Genomic DNA, 19,532 nt, shown 5'->3' on the forward strand with positions numbered 1-19,532 from the left:
TATATGGAATGAAATTTTTTCACGCGGAAAAGACATGGATAATATCATTATGAGAATTTGATAAGACAAGACCCTTCTTTTCCAAAATGATTTGTGAAATGATCCGTTGCAATACTCTTATTGGGCTACAGTTACTGCTTTCACTTCCCACGTCCCACGTCCCACGTCCCACTCACTTAATTATATATAATTATTCTACTAACAATGCTCTACTCTTGAAAAAGAGGAAAATTACAAAATTCGTCTACAACACATTAATCATAAACGGATCTCGATGCCCAAACGTGTGGACGACAGTCTAAAATTTGTTTGGACTTATATTAATTCTTTTTTATTTGTTGTCTAATTATACGTTTGTTTTGAGTAAAATAATTTTTAAAAAATAATTTTAGTATTTTTTGATGTTTGGTGAGGGTAAAAATAGTAGCCAACGAAAAAATGATTTCTGTTTGATTAAAAGTGCTTAGTAAATTTTGAAAAATAATTTACGCGTTTTAAAAATATAACTTATTTTATTTTTATTTTATTTTATTTTATTTTATTATTATTATTTTTTTTTTCAGACGGTAGACACATTCGACCATCTTTTAAACGACGCAGTTGACCTTCACGTTCAAGCAGTCGACTACCACTGAAATCTGGTTGGTGCCAGAATCAGACAACTTTCGGTCACTGTCGCCAGAACCTGGTCAGCCCAGATTTTGGCGACCAGAATGGTCGGATTCCGGTCAGTTGGCGTAGATCCAACCCTTCTATGCCGAATTCCAGCCGTTTTGGAACGATTCCGGTCAAAGCGGTCGGCTTCCGGCCACTTTTTGCCGAAATCTGGCCAACCCTGATTTTGACAAAACTGTCCAAATTCCGGTCTTTATTCCGGATTCTGACAACAGTAGCCGAAATCTGGTGAAAGTGGCAGGAATCCTGCCGGTCAGTGACGGAATTTTGTCACCAACGATTTTTATATTATTTTACTTTAATATTTATATGTTGTAAATAAAAATTGATTTTTATAGGTTAATATGATTGAATGAAAATATAAAAATTATTTGTGATTTTTTGTAACGCACCAAACACCGACGAAAAATATTTTTTAAAAATTAATTTTCTTTAAATTATTTTATACCGAAATAAACGGAGTATAGATTACAAACGACCTGAACAATAAAATTATCAAATATCCGTGTCCATGACAGAATCAACTTGTTCTAGGTCGTTCACGTGGGGGTTGGTGCAAGAAACTGCTCAGCTCATGGGAAGTAATATTTTATTTTGAAGTATAATATGTACACCTTTTCCTCGATCCATTTCTCAATACAATTATATGTCGAATCAAAGTAATATTTTAGATGGTAAAGAAACAAAAACAAAAGGCAACAACTGATTTAAAGATTCCTAATTTGCTTTGTTTAACGTGGAAGCATTTCCCAAGTCAAACTTGAGAGCTTTTCTTCTTCTATCCCCATATCAAATCCTCTCTTTTTGTGTCTGTATCTACCATCTACCTGTATGGTCATCCAATCATTTCATCATCATAACCCAATGAATGCTAGCTTGTTAGATAATTTGATTGTCAAACTTTCATATTAGATGTTTATTTGAAGTACTTCCACTGAGATTTTGTTTTTTTTTTTCAATGGTATTATATATATATATATATATATATATATGAGAGTACCATGATATTCAGACGAGTAATGCTAAAACATTAAAACCTTCTTTTGATGAAAATTAATGATGTTTATTATTGGTGGTTATTGATGTAGTAGTTGCAGCCAATGCACGTCATTACAAATTAATGCAAAGTGCAAGTTGACATGTTGAGACATTATGTACCATCTACCCGATTCTTATGGACGAGAATTCTCTACAATTTTATGTCCAAAAAACAAAGAAAATTGTAAGAATTCATGTTCGAGCACAAGAAAGCCTCGCAAACACTTAACGCCTCACATCTCCTGTTTAAAAGTAGAGGCCGGGCAGAAGAAGTATTTTGAAATCTCCAATTATAGGGAATCCCGACCCGTTGCAGTGCTATAGTTAATTGTTGCAAATGAGATTTTCAGCTAGAAACTTGACCCATGTACACGAAAGTTGTATGTTGGTTGAAATTAGAGAGAGAAATTACTAGTCAAATGTTGAAAATACATACCAAGAGAGAAGATTAATATTAAGTTAACATAATATCTATCAACCTCGATTTTTGCCTCCTTTTGGAGACAAGAGTGAGAATCGTGAGATAGTGGGAGCCTTGTTTTTCTCTTTGAGGGCTCGAGGATAATGCTTCCAAACAAAGGTGGTTTGGATTTCAAATATCATTCCGTCCTTTTAGTTTTCTTCATCTTTCTTCTTTTGCCCAAGTGATTGGGGGATCTGATCTTCTGGGGCCAACCTAGCTTGCTTCAATGCCAAAAATTTCAAAGTGATTGATGGGGTTAATCATCGATCACTTGCTTAATCTCTTCATTCCATATCTAATTAGTCTCGTGTTTGTTAACGATTTTGCTTTCTGTCCGTTCGTATACAAAAAAATTCACATTTACGTCACCGCGTTAAAATATTTTCTCAAAATAAAAATAGAAAAGACTTCTCAAATCGTATTAGCAAACATTTAGCTATTCAATATTTATTTATTTTATTTTTCTAAGAACTATGATGTGGTGGAGTCATCAAGGAGCATCATTAGGTCTTAATCAACAGGATTAGATAATAATGCTCCTCTTAACCTTGAGTTCAAGTTTATGGAATCCCAGTTTCCTTCCATATGTCAGTTATAGATTATTAATTATTATATAAAAAGAATGGACCATTTTAAAATATTATGCACATATTTCCAACCAACCAACCGACCCACCCCACCTTCTTCTAAAAAATTATATTTAGTTTTCCTCACCATTTTTATATTCATCGCACCCTAGACAGGATGGTGGGGTAGAACTGAACCGTTTGACCCCAAAACCGGCTCACCTGTGAACAAAAATCTAGAATTAATAACTTTGTTTGACACTTCTACTAACATTCCAAATGTTTGACTATAATTTTTTTCTCCATTTTTTTTTCTTCCCTTTTTTAGATTATCCTCAAGGATAAGTAGTAGGACTTTAACCCTCAAAATAATGTCTTTGGTTGTGTTATCTGTGTGCGCACAAAATGCAAGTTGGGGTGTTAGGTGTTCATAATTACTGATGTGACACTTTTGCGACCGGTACATACTATAACACATAGTCTTGCATCCTGTACACACGAGTCTGACCTTGGCTTGCATTCTGTATGCACGGGATATCGGACGCAAAGCCTTACTCAAAATAATATAGTAAAATGAAAACGTGCAGGAGCAAAATCTTGGCTTGAACTAAATATTTGATAATTAGGTCAATTCGCGTTTCAATACAATGTATGAGGTGTGCCTAGGGATTGCGAATTTGGGTGCCAATCCTTAGGCACACGTCCAAACATGGTTCAGGGTGAAATTCATTTTTCAAATACTATTTTTAAAAATTCAAATTCTACTCAATTTTTTTTTTTTTTTATTTTTAATTTTGTCTAAGGTTTTTTAAATTATCTAACTATAATTTCAAAAAATAAATTTACTCGGTATTCACAATTCTAAATATTTTTTAAAAAAATCACACACACAAACGAGCTCTAAGAACCTCTATTCACTATGAAAATGCTAATGAACGGTACCCAAGAGAAATGTTATTTAACACATTAGTATTTCACAAATATTCTACGTGATAGAGTCTAGCACTTTTTTTTTTTCTTCTTAAAATAAAAGAAAAAAGAAAAAAGAAATCCAATAATTCAAGCATTTTCCAAGAACATCCGTGTTTTCCACGTGCCAAAAGAGAATCTGCATCATGTCAATTGTCCAATTGCGTTAACTTGTATTTACAGCATGTCTGAAAGTTAAAAGTTCAAAAAAGGCCATTAAAAGTACATAGGAAAAGGGTAAAATCTATGATTAGGTTAGGTAGGATGATTGATGATTCCCTTCTTTTCTTTTTCCTACCACGTACATGAAAAGAAAGCCAAAAATAATTGTTGAATAAATACAAATTACCAGCAGGCTAATCATGCATCCTCACTTTTCGAATTACTAATGTGACAGCAACCTACGTACAGTAAAGACAAGCTATTAATTTTAGAATATTTATTAAATTATTAAATCAACACTTTCTTATGGGCTTTAACTTTTTAGACAACTGATAAGTTAACATGATATCAGAATAAAGGTCTTAAGTTCAAACCTTGTCACTCTTTCTTATTATTAACTTAAGCTTTTGAGATGGTCAGTAAGTTTCCAAGCAAAACTCGATCACTACAATGTCACTTGAAGAAACGGACAACTCCTTTAAAAGTGAAAAAACTAGATACATATTGAGGAGCAACTCGTTCACCAAATTTGTTGGGTTGTTAGAATGAGAATCATGAATAGAGGTGGATTTTTGAGAAGCAAGGAGAATGAAGAACTCTACAGAAGATGAAATCTGCTTGTAAGTATCTTTTGGTGATTTGAGGAGAGTTTAGACTCTCTGTGTTGGGATTTATTCCACATCGGTTGTGGAAAGGGTTGGGTGGTCAGTTTATAAATGTGAGGAAAAACTCCACCTCATGAGCTAGTTTTTGGGGTTGAGAGATGCCCAATACCACCCAATACTAGTATCAAAGCCATGGTTAGTTTCCTGGGAGGAGTGTCTGGACGCGTCTATTTCTGTCCGGTACGTCTGACACTCTTGAAAATGTAAAAAGACTCACAAGCGATGGGGAGTTGAGTCAATGTGGAAGAGAATCACAAGCGAGGGGGAGATTGTTGAGTACACTTGTGAGGTGTTCTCACATTGCTAAGATATAAGGTAAGTGAGTGATTTATATAGGATTTAACAGAAAATTGTAACAGAAGACCGAGATTGAAACTTTCTAAAAAATAAATACTCTAAATTGAGACGTTTTAAAATTTAGATACCTTCTAAAATAAATATTCTTGATATGTTAGTTTCTCACCTTTGATGGTGAAGAAATGTTTGCGCCTGTTTGTTGGTAACAGCTGAAGCAGAGATTGTTAGAGTTTGGTTTATCTAGTGATGCTATGTTCTTTGCTTTTTGATGGAATTTGTTGCAGCTTGTTTATGCAACACAATCTGCAAAATTTGTTCCGATGCAGTTGCTTTCTGCTTAAACTTTGTTGATTTTAATGGTTAGTTGGGGAGTGAAGGGTTAGCTCTTTTAGGTTGAGCTGTAGTTTAGGTGAGAGCTAGCTAATAGCTAGAGTGTATTGCCCTTTGAATTTTCTTCTATGAAATGCTTATTCATCAAAACAAAAAAAAAAAATAAAAACAAAAAAACCAAATCATCTGGATGACAGACAATTTTTATTACAATCTACTTTTATTGTCACTTTATCGTCATGCTACCAACACTAGCCAGAGACGAGGCTTCACTTAATATTCTTGAAAAGGGGAAGGAAAAAAAAATAGTAATACACAAAAGGAAGGGTTAAAAAAAGAAGCAATAGACTTAAGGACCTTCAGCATCAATTGAGAAAGCTGGAGAATCATCCAATTTCTGGCAAGTCCCATCAGCAGTGCACACTTGAACAATGAATTTGAGACTAGAAGTTCCACAAGGAACTGCAAGATCAGAAACATAGAAAGCTTCCACATGAGCTGTTCCAAGATACTCCGGCGCCCCTTCTAGTATTCCATCTTGATTGCCAACCACCTGTTTTTCTAGTTTTTTGACATAGATAATGTAGTTTGGGAATGCAGCAGCATTAGTTCCAATTTTCAGTTTCCAAACAATTTTCAAACTAAGGGTCTTGGAACCTTTAGAACCAGAAGTCCATTTGATAAATTCACCGTCAACATGCCATGAGGAGGAGCGCGGAAAAACTGAGTTTTTTTCATAAGTTTTAATAGAGATATGACCAAGTACTGCAAAATATTCTACTGGGCGGCGAGCTGGTTTCGTTTCATTAAGTTCATGCTTTGACCGATAGCACACAGCATGGATTTCTGTTAATGTGCATTGGTTCATTGAGATGCTGGCCTCCTGTATGACCCATCCTGGGACAGTTCCTGCCTTTTCAAGCCGGCGTGTTGTAATTACCCTACTGAATTTGCTTGAGATTTGGTTCATTTCCCGTGGTGCAAGAAGTATTGAGATGCTTTCATTCAGTGGAGAAGAGAACCAAAGAGAAAGGCCCAGTTCAGAGTCCCCCTCTGATTTCACCTGCATCAACGTGGAGTTCACAGTTGAGCTATGTGCAAGTACAAAAGCATATGGAATATATAACTTATCCGGGATCAGTTGGGGTATAGTTTTTGGAATGCATGCAATATGTTGTAAAATTAAGGGCTTGTTTGCTAATGCTTCTTAGAATGTGCTTTTTGCTTTTTGATTGCGATATGATATAAAGGTGAAAGTAATTTTGAGTGTTTTGTAAGTAGTGTTTTATGTATTAAATTGTTTGTTAATGCTTTTACTTTTTAGCAAAAAGTGGTCTTAAAAAACATTAGCAAAGAAACCCTCAGTCTCTGCTGGCACAGTGCACGCACAGACAGTACAATTAAGAGTTGGATTAGTCTGTTGTTATCAAAAGCTCTTCCAACACTAAAGAAATATCAAAAGGGCATCAATCTGAATTATTAAGCTTCACGGTGAACTCCTTAGTAACTTTAAACACAAAAGAGATAGCTTACCGAGTATGTAAAGTGGATAGGTAAATCCCCCAAAGGAAGTTCTCCACGAAAAAGCCTTCTAGTGGAAAAGGCATCGACTTCAAGAGTTCCTTTAAATGTGACGTTTCCTCCTCCGCTATAAGATGCTTCCTTAAAACTACCATTCGCAAAAATATATGTTTAATTAAAGGTAGAAAAATGATACTTAATAAATGAATTAATATTAGATTTTAGAAAGGGGAAAAAAATAGACCTGGATAAACAGTTTGTGAGTAATGCGCTATAGAAGTAATGTTCATGGGCTAGATACTCAGAAACTAATGCATAGAACTTCCACAATTCTAGACATGAGTGAGTCATACAGGTATGTGACATATCACACTCTTCAGTGGAATCAACATGAATGGAAGACCAACAATTTTTTAAACAAATAAAAGACACATATGAGGATCAAAACTTACTCAACAAGTGTTTGGATAGTGTCTGGAGTAGGCTTATCAGCAAAATCGAGGAAAGGCTGCCACAAGAACAAGAGTCGGAATAAAAAAAACATGCTAATAAGGCCGACGTCAATAAAGTAATGACATGTTCAATTAATAGGACGACTTTGGCTCCATTGAATTGCATAAAAGATTAGCCAATCATTTCATCTAATTATATATCTCCATCGCATGCATAGTAATAGAGAGAAGTACCTGAAAGTAAACTGCAATAATTTGAGGAGCAGTCACGATGGATTATAATATTGAAATTGTTTTTGGGTATTTTGTATTCTTAATTAGTTTGATCCTCGTATGTTCTGAAATTCAAAAGTTTAATCTTATATATTTTCATCAGAGTCTAATGATAATTACTCTTCTATGATTACATCCCATCAGCATTCAATTCTCCTCTTAACTGGATTTACCATGAGTCAACAATATGAAGACTTTATTATAACTGCCATAATCATATAAATTTTTCATTCGGAAAAAAAAAAGAAAAAAAAAAAAGAAAGAAAGAAAGAAAGAAAGAAAGAAAGGAAACCTGAAGTGAGTTTGATTATACAAACCATACGTGGAAAAACTGGATAAATAAATAAAAGCCAAACCCTATCATACTAAAAGAAAGAAACATGTCCATGGAGAGCATACCTGGAAACCTTGGCATGAAATGTTACACCAAGGATCATCTGATATTTCTGCTCCATCAATTGAAAACTTATAACCATGCCCCTGAACAATAAAAAGGTATTCTACATGTCATTTTGACTGTTAAGAGTTTTACCAAAGCAATTTGCATATTCTGTTTTCTTTTTCTTTTTTGTATTTGTTAAACATCCTCATAGAATGTGTATAATTTATATTGTGTATAGCAGTATCATATTATTATGATCTATGATCTCATTATATGGATCATATATTATAATATCTAACAGTGTCAAGGAGAAAGGAACAATAGCAAAATTTTCTTTTAAGAGAATAACTTTTTTTATAGAATGCTTTATCTGAAGTTTGAGATGAATATATATAACATTGTCTTTTATTCTTTTTCTCTGCCATTTTTTTTTTTCAAAAGATTTTCAATTCTTAGGTCATACTAGGAACTTTCATATGCCCTAATGCTTAGAAAATCATACATAAAAATGAAAGAGAGAAATTAAAATAGTTGCAACCTGATCAAAATTTGTATAGAAGGGCAGTACTTTGGGATAATTTCGTACTATTCCCCATGATTTCTCCACACTAGCCCACCAACTGCAAAGTCAAAATTATATTTAATGAATCTTGTCGGACAATCAAGGATATAAACTCATCACGAAGTAGAAATATTAAACTGTGAACGCACATTCCACCATTATAAGAAGGATGGGCATTCAGGATGATCAGGTAACTATAGTAGTAAAAAAAGAAAGGTGATGCTTATAGTATTCGAGTACACCTTATCATAATAGGAGTAAAAGAGATTGTAGAACAATTTCAAGAAATTTAAAGAACTTTTAAGCTTAAATAAAATAGATTATGGAAGTCCATTTCGAAAGAATGCGAATGATTGGTTATAAGTGCATGAAAAACTCCTGAAAAGACCATGGATTTTCGAAAGTGCAATAAAATTAAAGGTGGTATACATATAAAAAGAAATCTCACGCAGGCCAATACTGGCTAATTTTCAAAGAAAACATTGATTTCATACATATGATGGGAGAAAAGCAACTATAAAATCTGGACATACCAAATCTATAATGTCACATCATAGCATCAAGATGGGGCCAAGTCATTCACGTTTTATCATCCAGGTTATAACCATGAGAGTTTACAAAAAATTCAAAAGGTGAATATTGAAAAATTGATGCCAGCTTTTGTGAATCATAACATAATTAGTTGAGGAAAACCTACTTAAAAACCTCATAAAGTCAGAAAAGTCTGTGTCTGAGACCAAAAAAATAAAAAATCTAATATAGGAAACTCTATAACAAGAGATAATGTATTTACCGATTTTGTGCTGTCTGAAAATCAGGTGGTTGATTAGTCTCATAAACCCATCCAGGAGCAAATATGGCAGCCGACACGTCATCCTTTTTTAGCACATTAAGAGCAACATCTGTCTGATGCACAGAGAGTGAATCAACAGGAATTCAGAAGACCAGCCTATAAAAAATATAGATTGAAGCATCTCACAAGATTAATATTAGTCATACATTCCATTGCCCGCCCCCATAAGTATTCCTTCCAAATACATCAATCCCCATGTAAACATCAAACTTTCTATCACCAGCAACAGCAGCTGAACGACTTGGATAGTCTTCCTGCGTGTTACAGAGCAGTTTTTTTTTTTTTCTTATTCTTTTTTATGGCAATGGAACATTGAAAGCAAATTTAGACATGGAAGAAAGAAGAGAAAGCCATACCTGCCATGTATAGTTTACAAATATTCCATCACAAATATCAAAGAAAGGTTTATTCATTTCATTCAGTTGATCTTGCCATAGGAGGTCACCATGAATTGTAACACTATCATACCTGCAAAACCAACAATAAACAATCAATTACAAGTTTAGACATGATTCGCTATATAGGGGAAATACAATTGACTGAGAACATGATATCTCCTAAAACTCACCATATCACTAAAGAACCAGGCACTGAGGAATGCATAGATTGGTTTAGATGGTTGACAAATTCCTTCAGATTCGGGATTTGCCCTGAATCCAATTTGACCTCCATATTAATCTGCAAGTTATTCTTATGTCATTTATAGGAAGGGAGTTCAATATATGGGAGTGCCAAAGTCCACCTAAAGATGTTAGCAACTTACATTCTTCCTTATTTGGCCATATCATTTAACGTGTAAGAAATGTAAGCAACTGTGTCAAATATCATAAAAAATGCCATTTTCTGTTGTGAACTTGTAGAAGTTTCTTAGCAAAGGGTTTTAGATATAAGATTTACACTGACAATATATTAACAACATTGGTCCTTCTAACATTGGCCCTTCATAATTTTTCTTTACTCTTTATTTTTTTTTATCTTACCCTCTCTTTCTTAGGACTGATTGGAAATTTGAAAAAAAAAAAAAAAAATTAAAAAAAAAATTCAGCTATCCGTACCAATTCAGCTTGAAAACAAAACTTCTTGGAGCATCTGAACTAAATCTGTTTGAGTTTCTAAGTATAATGTGTCTACATGTGTGATCATAGCAAGTTCAATAATTTATTGCGAAAATGTACTATTGTTATGACTCATATTGCATAACCACCCTAGGGCATTTAAAATCAAAAGATAGATGAAATAAATTAAGAAAGTAAATATATACCAGCCATCCATCAAAGCCCAGAGCAACAGCAAGCTCTGTCAAGCGCTCGGCATACATTTGAGCGGACTCCTTTGTTGAGAGAAATTTATTGCTAATAAGTCTCCCTTCATCCCATTCTGTGATGAAAGTCCCCAGTACCTTATATTCCATAGTCAAAACCAAGAATCATATATCACAAATCCTTTAGTGATTCGTTCAAGCCAGCACACGCCTCAAAGTAAAACAGATCAAGCCCTTGCCAATGTAAGCAGAAGTATTAAACAAAGGTGTACTTAGAATACCATAACCGACTTGCCAAATTCTTATATAGGTATTCAAATTTTGACAAATACTTGCTCAATTCCAAAATCAAACCAATTCTTTTACCTAAATTAACCCAGATTATAACTCATTCCAATCAAGAGTAACACTTTTCTACCTCAACTTCACATACTAATATCCAGCACACACACACACAACCAAAAATAAATAAGATTGTGTTTGATATGGCGATTTCGGTGACCAAAATTGCGATTTAAACTAAATCACAAAAAAGGTATGGTTTGGAAGTTCGTTTTTCAAATCTTATGATTTAAAAGTATAGAAAAATATGTGCTTTCAAATTGCAAGCAAAGAGGTGCATTTCTTTAAAACGCACAATCTGCGATTTAAAAGGCTAACTGCAATTTTACCAAGAACCTAACTCATTTTTAAAATTCAAGTTATCAAATCATACGTTTTGAAATTGCAAACCCAAATGCCTAAATAGAAAGCCAGAAACAATTTTAGCTACTAACGATGCCAACATACACATACACATACACACAAACCCAGAAACATTTAGCTACTTAACCATAAAAATTGATATACCTTAACGCCATGCCTGTGAGCCGTAATGGTCCAACACGGAGGGGGAAGCGTGACGAGACTATGCGAGAAGTAGACGAAAACATCGATCAAATTCCAATGCCATATAGCATAGGCATTGGGATTAGTCCCTCCCTGGACCCACTTATCATCCACATACCCTCCTTGCATGTCGTGGCACACAAGCAATCTACGCCTATTCGGCAACGAAGACGAAGAAGAAGACCCAGACCCAGATTGAAGAGCTACCGAAGCTCTGTTAAAAGGGTAGTGAAAGGACTTGAAGTAGGACCGGGCCTCGAGGTCTTCGAGGGTTTTGATTGGATAGGAGATCGGCACGGAAGGCTGCGTTGGATCAAAGGGTACTGGAGGAGGAGGTTCGAGTGCAGAGGATTGGAGCTCTGGTTCCGAGGTGGGTTTTGACATTGTGAGGAAGAGAAAGAGGTTTTGAAGCTTTCTGTGGATCTCTCTGAGGAGGTCTATCAGTGTTCGTGCAACAGGTATTACCCGACGAACAAAAGAATGTGTGGGCGTGAGTGTGTGAAGTAGAGTCTGTAGTACAGTGTTCTTTTTTGGCTGAGATTCAGTAGAGCAGTGTTCTGTTGAAGGTAGAAGACGTTGATGCGCAGACATGGAGATGTTGCCAAGGAAGCTTGTGGGAGATAGACGTTACAGACATGGAGTATTGGGGGATTCCGGGAAGATGGAAGCGTGAATGGGTGAGCACGGCAGACGAAGCTTGAGCGCAGAAGACTAGGCGTTGGAAGATTGGAATTTTTTTAGTTAGTGGGGGTCCAGGTCAGGAATATGTGACGTGGCTAGACCCAAACAAAGGAAAAGGAGAAGGAAAAGAAAAAACATGGGCTAAAATTAATGTAAAAAGTAATATTACTAAGCAATTAGCAATTGTTAAAAAAGAAATTCAAATGCCAATAAAAAGTTTTTAAGTCAATAAAATAAAATAAAAGCAAAGCGTAATTTACAGCATTTCTTTTTTCATAAATTCATAATCAGATTCATTTCATCGTCACATTCAATTAATCATTTCATTTCATAATTTTTCCATAATTGCTTATTATAATCGAACTCTAATCGCTCCTTTTCAAGTTGCTTTCTATTGGAGAAATAAGAGGGAGCATAAATAAAGAAAGACCACGTGACTTTGGAACTTGGGACGAAGGTGACTCCCAGACAGACTCGACGTACTTCACTTTCTTCTTGCGCAGGTGACCGAAGTTGTGGTTGTCTTTCGGTCTTGGTCGTTGGTGTCATTATTGCTTGGGCATAATTTTTCCAAAAAAAAGACTTTCGTCCTTTGACTTTTCAGGCTAGACATCCAATTACGCGGATCCTTCATAAAGAGTATAATTTCTTTATTTTTTTAAAAATTATTTTTTTCGCCTTTTTTGTCACATTAATCAATGAGCGAAAGGTTTCAATCTTTGTTTTGAGTTGTTTGTGATACTTTTCTCTCATTTCTAGAGTAAGATTGATAATTTTTAGCAAAACACACTAATTTAATACTAACTTAATATGCAATTAGCAAGTTAGAATCTAACCAGTTTTATTAAATAGAATTGGGTAACGGTTAATTTATATAGTCTTGTACTAATTTCTCGACATGATCTGAGCTCGACACGCGAAATAATATCTAACAATTTTTGATACGATCTACAAATTCAACACAAAATTAACAGATTTAGGTTGAAAACTAACCCATTTAATTGAATAAATTGAAATAAAATAGACATATACAATTTTATATACATATTTCGACACAACCCATATTCAATATGCGAATACAAATTACGGTCCCCTAATCTACTAGATACTCTGCGAAGCTCCCCAAGTCCCAAGACAAGAATCGAGTAAACACCACCAATCTAATTAAACCATGCCTTCTACCATTTTTTGCCTTGTAAACGACAACATATACACCAGTAGGCAAATCAAGACAGAACGAGTAATATACAAATGTTGCTCACGCCTATATATTATTTACCGATTAGGTAACTGTTGCCTGCCATATTGCATGAAACACTTTGTAATAGACTAAATTAGGACAGTTGCCTTTTACACAATAGCTCGAGAACAACCATTTCAAATATTCATGTTTATGGATCAGAATGCTGTATTGGCGTCACTACAATTAAAAGAAGGCTCATTCTACCAAAAAACACAAAAAAAATTGGCATTGTTTTAGCGAACTGCCATGTCAATTTTTTTAAAAACTTACAAAAATTGCGGCACCACTCTTTCCCAAAGGGCAGTCGGCAGATGGAGAAAATGTCTCCCCAAGTCCCCCCTATAAAGGTTGCTCATGGACGTTACAATATATTCAAAGATTTGAGCAACTACATAGAATACAAGACATCTTGGAATATATGGTATACTTATAACGAACAATCAACATAGGTATGACCCGTATAAGAATTGTATGAATGCATATAAGAAATTAAGCATAACAATTCTGTTTCACCGTGGCTTGCTTCTGGTACTATCTCCACAACATCTGACTAAACAGGACCAAAGAGAATCTCAAAGCATGAGATGTAAGCGGGGAAAAAAATACATCAAATTAGGACGGCTGTGCTTGTGTGTGAGAAAGGGCGCAAAAAGATTAGCATTGAAATCTCAGACTCCTAGACAGTCTTGAGCTCCGAAAGCCAGAAGTGACAAGAGTAGAAGCTTCTTCCATCATCAGCAGTTTAGCCACCACGTCCAAAACAAAGCTTTAGATGTCAGGGACACATTTAGCCTCATAAAACAACAGCTTTAGATATCAGGGACACATTTAGCCTCATAAAACAACTGCACTATCTGTGGGTTTAACTTCTCTTTCGACTCCGAAACATACAACTTGAGGCTAGCAGAATCCCGTCATGTCCGGATCTGACGAATCATGCGCTTCAAAGTAACTCATCAGTTCCTGTTAACCTAGCAAATTCACTTTCATCGATAGCCCCCCTCTTAAGCTTTTTCAGTAGACGATATTCTCGTGCCAACTCATCATCGTCTTCAATTGTCTGGGCAGCACGTCTCTGTTTAGCTGTTTTCTTCCTCATGATAGTAGCTGCAGGCTTTGAGGATTTGTTGGGCTTATCAGATTTTGGCTCTTGCCGCTGTGCTTCCTTCTTTGCTTGCAGATTCTTATTTCTTTGTTTCTGACGAGATTTATCTCTGATCACCAAAGATATAGGCCTTAAGCACAGGCTTAAATTGGCAAGAAATTGAAATTTATCATGCTACATGCACAAGGCATGGATAAACGAGGGTTTAATGATTATGATCCAGAAATTGATAAAAAAAGAAAGTAAGAAAGAAAAAGAAACAATCATATGAAAATTTATTGTTGGATGATTCTAATATGAGAACAGTAGTTTTTTCTTCTTCTTCTTTTTTTTTCTTTATTTTTTTTTCAATATTTACAAGACATTGAAAAAAAAATCTATTCAGATCAATTTTGGGTCGAGTATACCACTGTCAAGAGACCTTTTCTTTCTCTTTTTTACCCCTCCTTGTCCTTTTTTGATCCTAAGAGATGTTCCTAACTACAGATTTAGTTTGACATAAAGCTAATCCTCTTCTTGAAACTACAAAAACCAAGAGATTATGCTCTTAACAGAATCTATAGAAAGACAATCCAAATAGTCAAATAAGAGTTATCATCCTTTATGACTGCCACCATTGACTTGCCCATTAGGAACTCAAAATCATCTTAAAGCTATTTGTATAACAAGGTACATTAAAAGATGTGAAGAGTCCTTACTTAAACTTGATATCCTCCAAATTGATGTCTTCAACTGGAGTGAATCCCACCGTAGAAAGTGAGTGATGCTTTACCTCAGGCATGGAAGGGAGCTGCAATAGGCCATATCCCATGGCCGACTTCCCAATCTCAAGATCTTTCAACCTGGTAAGTAAATGATAACAACTGAATAAATAAAGAGAGAATTACAAGCAGCACTGAAGTAAACTAAAGTGCTGTTAGTCACCTTAAAATATAAGAACAGTGATGCTCTTTATATGCACGGATATAAGAAACAAATGCCCTGAGTCCTTTCTCCATTACATCACGGTCCTTCTTGGCAGCAGTCCGGATCTGAAACAAGTTTTAGTATGATATTGGATCAGTTATCCACCAAAACAAACTTTGGAAGTATGGGGTTAGGATATAATCACATAAAGATAGAAGTGTCTGTTGTCTCTGATTGTTGATTTTTGGGCAATGAAGTCAAATTTCACTAATATTACGAATGTGTACACCGCTGTCATAAATAGGTCTATAGGGTTAGTTGTGAAGCTTAATGGACTTGAGAGAGTTAGACATTCTACAAGCTTTGTGAACTTTTTCAAATTTCTAATCCTGCACCCATCCTCTCATTTGGGTGCGGAGCACCACTTAAACCGAAGAAACCTGATCACATTAGCTTGGTGGAGGGAGGAAGGGTGGGAGGGAGGGAGGGAGAGAGTGCACAAATTCATTAGAAATTCTAGCTTACCTGAGGAATGACATCAGGAGCATCATCAGAGCATTTCCTCTCTGCAAGAGCAACCCTTTTTAAACGCAGGAACTCTACATAAGCTTCTTCCTACAAGAATGCAACTAAAAATATTTTCACCTTAAATTAAAACCACCAAATGCAAAAAGCAAGGCAACTAGAGCTTAATTATCGCATGCATACGGATGTGAAAATTTCACCTTTGGCAATAGAAAAACAATAGCACTTCCTTCTCTACCCATCCGGGCAGTTCGGCCAACTCTGTGTACGAAAACATCTGGATTTTGAGGAGGATCATACTGTAAAAGCAACCGAAAGATAAACCATCACTTATCACTTAGCTCTCAAAGTGAAATTGTGAAATCATATCATTTTAAAGAGGAGAGAAACACACACACACACACCCACACACACACACACACAGATTACACCATCTAGGTATTTACTAAGCTACCTGCAGAATACAATCAACATCCGGAATGTCAAGTCCCCTTGCTGCAAGATCAGTACATAGAAGAATACCACTTGAAAGAGCTCTAAAAGAAGCTAATGCCTTTTCCCTTGCAATCTATTAGGCAGAAAATAGATTAAGATTTGGAATACCCAAAATTGGTCCATGAAATGATAATCCTTGACATTGACTCAGTATGCTAATGTTTTACCTGCTTCATCTGGCCATGCAGAGGGATCAAAGAGAAACCCTTCAAAACAGGAAGCCGTGGAAGAACAACTCCCCAGTAGTCAACACAAGCACAAGTCATGAAGTATCTACAGAAAGTAATAAAAATCATTTTTGCAACTAACTTGATGGCTTAAATATATTCAGGTCATGCTAACCATATTACGAGGGCATAACTTACATTATAATTTTTTTAGACCTGTTCTTCATAAGGAAATCAACAAGCTGAGATGATTTCTTATCTGCTTCACATTCCATGTACTGCAAAAATAAAAAAGAATTGAACTTATAATTTAGGGGACTGATGAAGAAAAGATAAATGTGTAATTCCTGAAGAGAGACTGTAGCCAATATTACACAATTTACATGGTTTCTGGTATGAGTGTTAAAGGCAGGAAAACATCTAGGTGATAATGTTTCTTAATGTTCTTAATCTTAGAAGATAACAGCACCACCAAATCGTCACCTTTTTGAATTTTTCTTCACCTCTACCTAAAGCGAGGTTCCAAGTAAACATAAATTTAAAAGGATGGGGTACATTTTTTCTCCTATTTGTGTAATAAATATAGAATAAGAAGCCATCCTAGAGAGTTCCGATGGACTAGATATGCATTCTTCAAAAGAGACCATATACACAAACATATACACGAGCCAGACAATTGCTGAGAATAACATGGTCAAAGGATCAGCCAGGTAATACATTAACTCGGAACACAGTATACCTCGTTGTGTAGGCCCGAAGGTGTTTTTGAACAGGCCAATTGTTCTGATGATGCCAGACCATTCAACCGTTTTGTTTCTGCCCGAACTTCAACCCTCACAGGATTCCTCAGCCCTGCTTTAGCAAGCTCTTCAACTGCCTCGGTTTGGGTAGCTGAAAAAAGACCAGTTCTACGAAGCTTTGGTAAGCGAGATATAATCGAATTTATCTGCTTCTGGAACCCCATATCCAATAGCCTGTCAGCCTCATCCAGAATCAAAATCTGTACCAACCAGGAAAATAACATATAAACCGTCTGCTCATTATTCTATAGCATTTCCAAGATTTTGCGGCCAATATTTCAAACTAATATAGTCGAGCCACTAGCAAATAGAACATTATTGCTACTTATTTGAAATATATGAATAAGATCCCAAATACAATTCTTTAGCTAGATATCTTACAATCTTTCAATTCATGCTAGATGGCACAAAGGTTCAATAATGTCAGTCTACATTTCAAGCCAAACCTAAATAACAAATAAATCAATGTTGTCCAAACTAACTATTTTCCATGCTTAATCAATACCTCGAGGTTCCTAAAATCCAAGCCATCGACGCGTTCCATGATGTCGTATAGCCTCCCCGGCGTGCCGACAAATAAATTAGCTCCTTCCTCATCTATTTTCTTCAAGTCAGCTTTCACTTCCGCTCCCCCAACAAGCAACATGGACTTGAAATTCGGTAGCGTCGATATGAAAGGCAGCGCAACGTTATATATCTGCGACGACAGCTCCCTTGTCGGAGAGATAATTACCCCCATCACCTGCCAAGCCCAAAAGTTTATTTTCCACTATTTTCATCCGTTTTCTCGGCAACAAAACAGGATTTAGTAAAAATATTTGATAAAAACGAACCTGGTGGGGTTTAGGAGGGGTTTTGGTTCGGCGGATGATTTCGACGAGTGGGACAACGAAGGCTAGGGTTTTGCCGGAGCCGGTGGCGGCGTCCACGGTCACGTCCTTGTAGCTGCATAGCAAGGGGATTGTGGCCGCTTGGACCGGCGTGCAGAACTCGAAGCCGGCTTGGGTAAGAGCTTCGAGGACCGGCTCAGAGAGCGGGGGGTTGAGATCGGAGAAGCGCGTGTTGGTTAAAGCGCTGCTGGGGTTGGGTGAGTCGGAGTCCATGGGGTTCGGGGGAACCGCCGTTTTCGCTTCACTGTTAGTGTTAGGGGTTTCGCTTCGCAATTTTGGGGTTTACGGTGACAAGTTGCTTTGATGGGAAAAAGAAAAAACTACGTGTCACTTATTTGCTGCACATGGCGAAGGACTGAAAACTGCACGTCGTTTGGTTGGGGTTTTTCTTGACCCTCTCACTCTCACGTGTCAAGAAGTTATTAAACTACAAGGCCATCAAAACCCGAGTTCTTCAATTCTCCTACGCTTTGAAGTCCATTGTGAGTAGAGTAAAAGCTAACATCTCGGCCTGGCAGAAATCTTCCATCCTCAGGGTTTTCTTAAGGCAATCATTGATGTAGTTGTTAGATCACACATTGCTACCGTTGCTGCTATGTTGAGTGACTGCAAAAGGAAACATTACGGCAGCAACTACTAAACGGCTTCCTCCCATGGAAACTAATATTGGGGAAGCTCATGCTCCTGAGCTTAGCAGTAAAACTAATTGTCTTTAATGGCTGCGCGTCTCTGCATCTTGAAGGTGATTTCTTTGCCCACCATCTTAGCCATCAACAAAGCTCTTCTGTCTTTTTATTCGTCTTGTACGTACTACCATCATCTATAATATTCACCACTCACCAGTAGCTGCAGCTTCTTCAGAATTGGACTGCATCGAAGATATCTAGATGTGCAGTCTATTGGGAGGCATTTCCAGCTCCTCTCCTTTTTTTTAAAAAATCATTCATTCACATTAAGAGCGGAATATAATCCCATTTATAGCTCTTTTCCTTGGATTGAGTAGAAAAGGAAAAAAATAAAAAAAAGCTCTAGGGGATTGTGGCCGCTTGGACCGGCGTGCAGAACTCGAAGCCGGCTTGGGTAAGAGCTTCGAGGACCGGCTCAGAGAGCGGGGGGTTGAGATCGGAGAAGCGCGTGTTGGTTAAAGCGCTGCTGGGGTTGGGTGAGTCGGAGTCCATGGGGTTCGGGGGAACCGCCGTTTTCGCTTCACTGTTAGTGTTAGGGGTTTCGCTTCGCAATTTTGGGGTTTACGGTGACAAGTTGCTTTGATGGGAAAAAGAAAAAACTACGTGTCACTTATTTGCTGCACATGGCGAAGGACTGAAAACTGCACGTCGTTTGGTTGGGGTTTTTCTTGACCCTC

General features: G+C 36.5%; 2 protein-coding genes across 3 annotated transcripts; both read right to left on the reverse strand.

The window, feature by feature from the left end:
• Window positions 1–5,328: 5,328 nt before the first annotated feature.
• On the reverse strand, window positions 5,329–12,095 carry LOC133862823 (cytosolic endo-beta-N-acetylglucosaminidase 1). Its single transcript, XM_062298701.1, has 11 exons — window positions 11,319–12,095; window positions 10,470–10,607; window positions 9,777–9,886; window positions 9,565–9,676; window positions 9,355–9,462; window positions 9,149–9,261; window positions 8,332–8,413; window positions 7,811–7,891; window positions 7,139–7,194; window positions 6,699–6,834; window positions 5,329–6,228 (listed from the first exon to the last, which is right to left on the reverse strand). Exons 1-11 carry the CDS (start codon window positions 11,946–11,948, stop codon window positions 5,515–5,517), a joined length of 2,280 nt encoding a protein of 759 aa, XP_062154685.1. The 5' UTR covers window positions 11,949–12,095; the 3' UTR covers window positions 5,329–5,514.
• Window positions 12,096–13,733: 1,638 nt separating this feature from the next.
• Window positions 13,734–18,480, reverse strand: LOC133862826 (DEAD-box ATP-dependent RNA helicase 18). 2 transcript variants are annotated; one of them, XM_062298704.1, is made up of 11 exons: window positions 18,113–18,478; window positions 17,785–18,021; window positions 17,219–17,479; window positions 16,678–16,757; window positions 16,480–16,585; window positions 16,272–16,385; window positions 16,018–16,116; window positions 15,818–15,907; window positions 15,311–15,417; window positions 15,085–15,228; window positions 13,734–14,495 (listed from the first exon to the last, which is right to left on the reverse strand). In XM_062298704.1, the coding sequence occupies exons 1-11, from the start codon at window positions 18,380–18,382 to the stop codon at window positions 14,225–14,227; spliced, it is 1,779 nt and encodes a 592-aa protein (XP_062154688.1). In that variant the 5' UTR covers window positions 18,383–18,478; the 3' UTR covers window positions 13,734–14,224. The 2 variants fall into 2 exon arrangements, 1 of the variants encoding a protein (XP_062154688.1); XR_009899316.1 differs by lacking the exons at window positions 13,734–14,495; window positions 15,085–15,228 and having other exon boundaries at window positions 15,818–15,921; window positions 18,113–18,480.
• Window positions 18,481–19,532: the final 1,052 nt, after the last annotated feature.

The sequence above is a fragment of the Alnus glutinosa genome, chromosome 3, assembly GCF_958979055.1.
Source record: "Alnus glutinosa chromosome 3, dhAlnGlut1.1, whole genome shotgun sequence".
Lineage (NCBI taxonomy): Eukaryota > Viridiplantae > Streptophyta > Magnoliopsida > Fagales > Betulaceae > Alnus > Alnus glutinosa.

Bases quoted from the DNA above. Each gene is read 5' to 3' on its own strand.
- LOC133862823 (XM_062298701.1), bottom strand. From the start codon at position 11,948: ATGTCTGCGCATCAACGTCTTCTACCTTCAACAGAACACTGCTCTACT. The intron at 9,677-9,776 runs GTGAGTTTTAGG...TTGGTTTTGCAG, and splicing joins CCTGGTTCTTTAGTGATATG to GTATGATAGTGTTACAATTC. The intron at 6,229-6,698 runs GTAAGCTATCTC...ACGTTGATGCAG, and splicing joins CTATCCACTTTACATACTCG to GTGAAATCAGAGGGGGACTC.
- LOC133862826 (XM_062298704.1), bottom strand. From the start codon at position 18,382: ATGGACTCCGACTCACCCAACCCCAGCAGCGCTTTAACCAACACGCGC. The intron at 16,117-16,271 runs GTAGCTTAGTAA...TTGCTTTTACAG, and splicing joins ATGTTGATTGTATTCTGCAG to TATGATCCTCCTCAAAATCC. The intron at 15,418-15,817 runs GTAAGCTAGAAT...AACTTGTTTCAG, and splicing joins CTCCTGATGTCATTCCTCAG to ATCCGGACTGCTGCCAAGAA.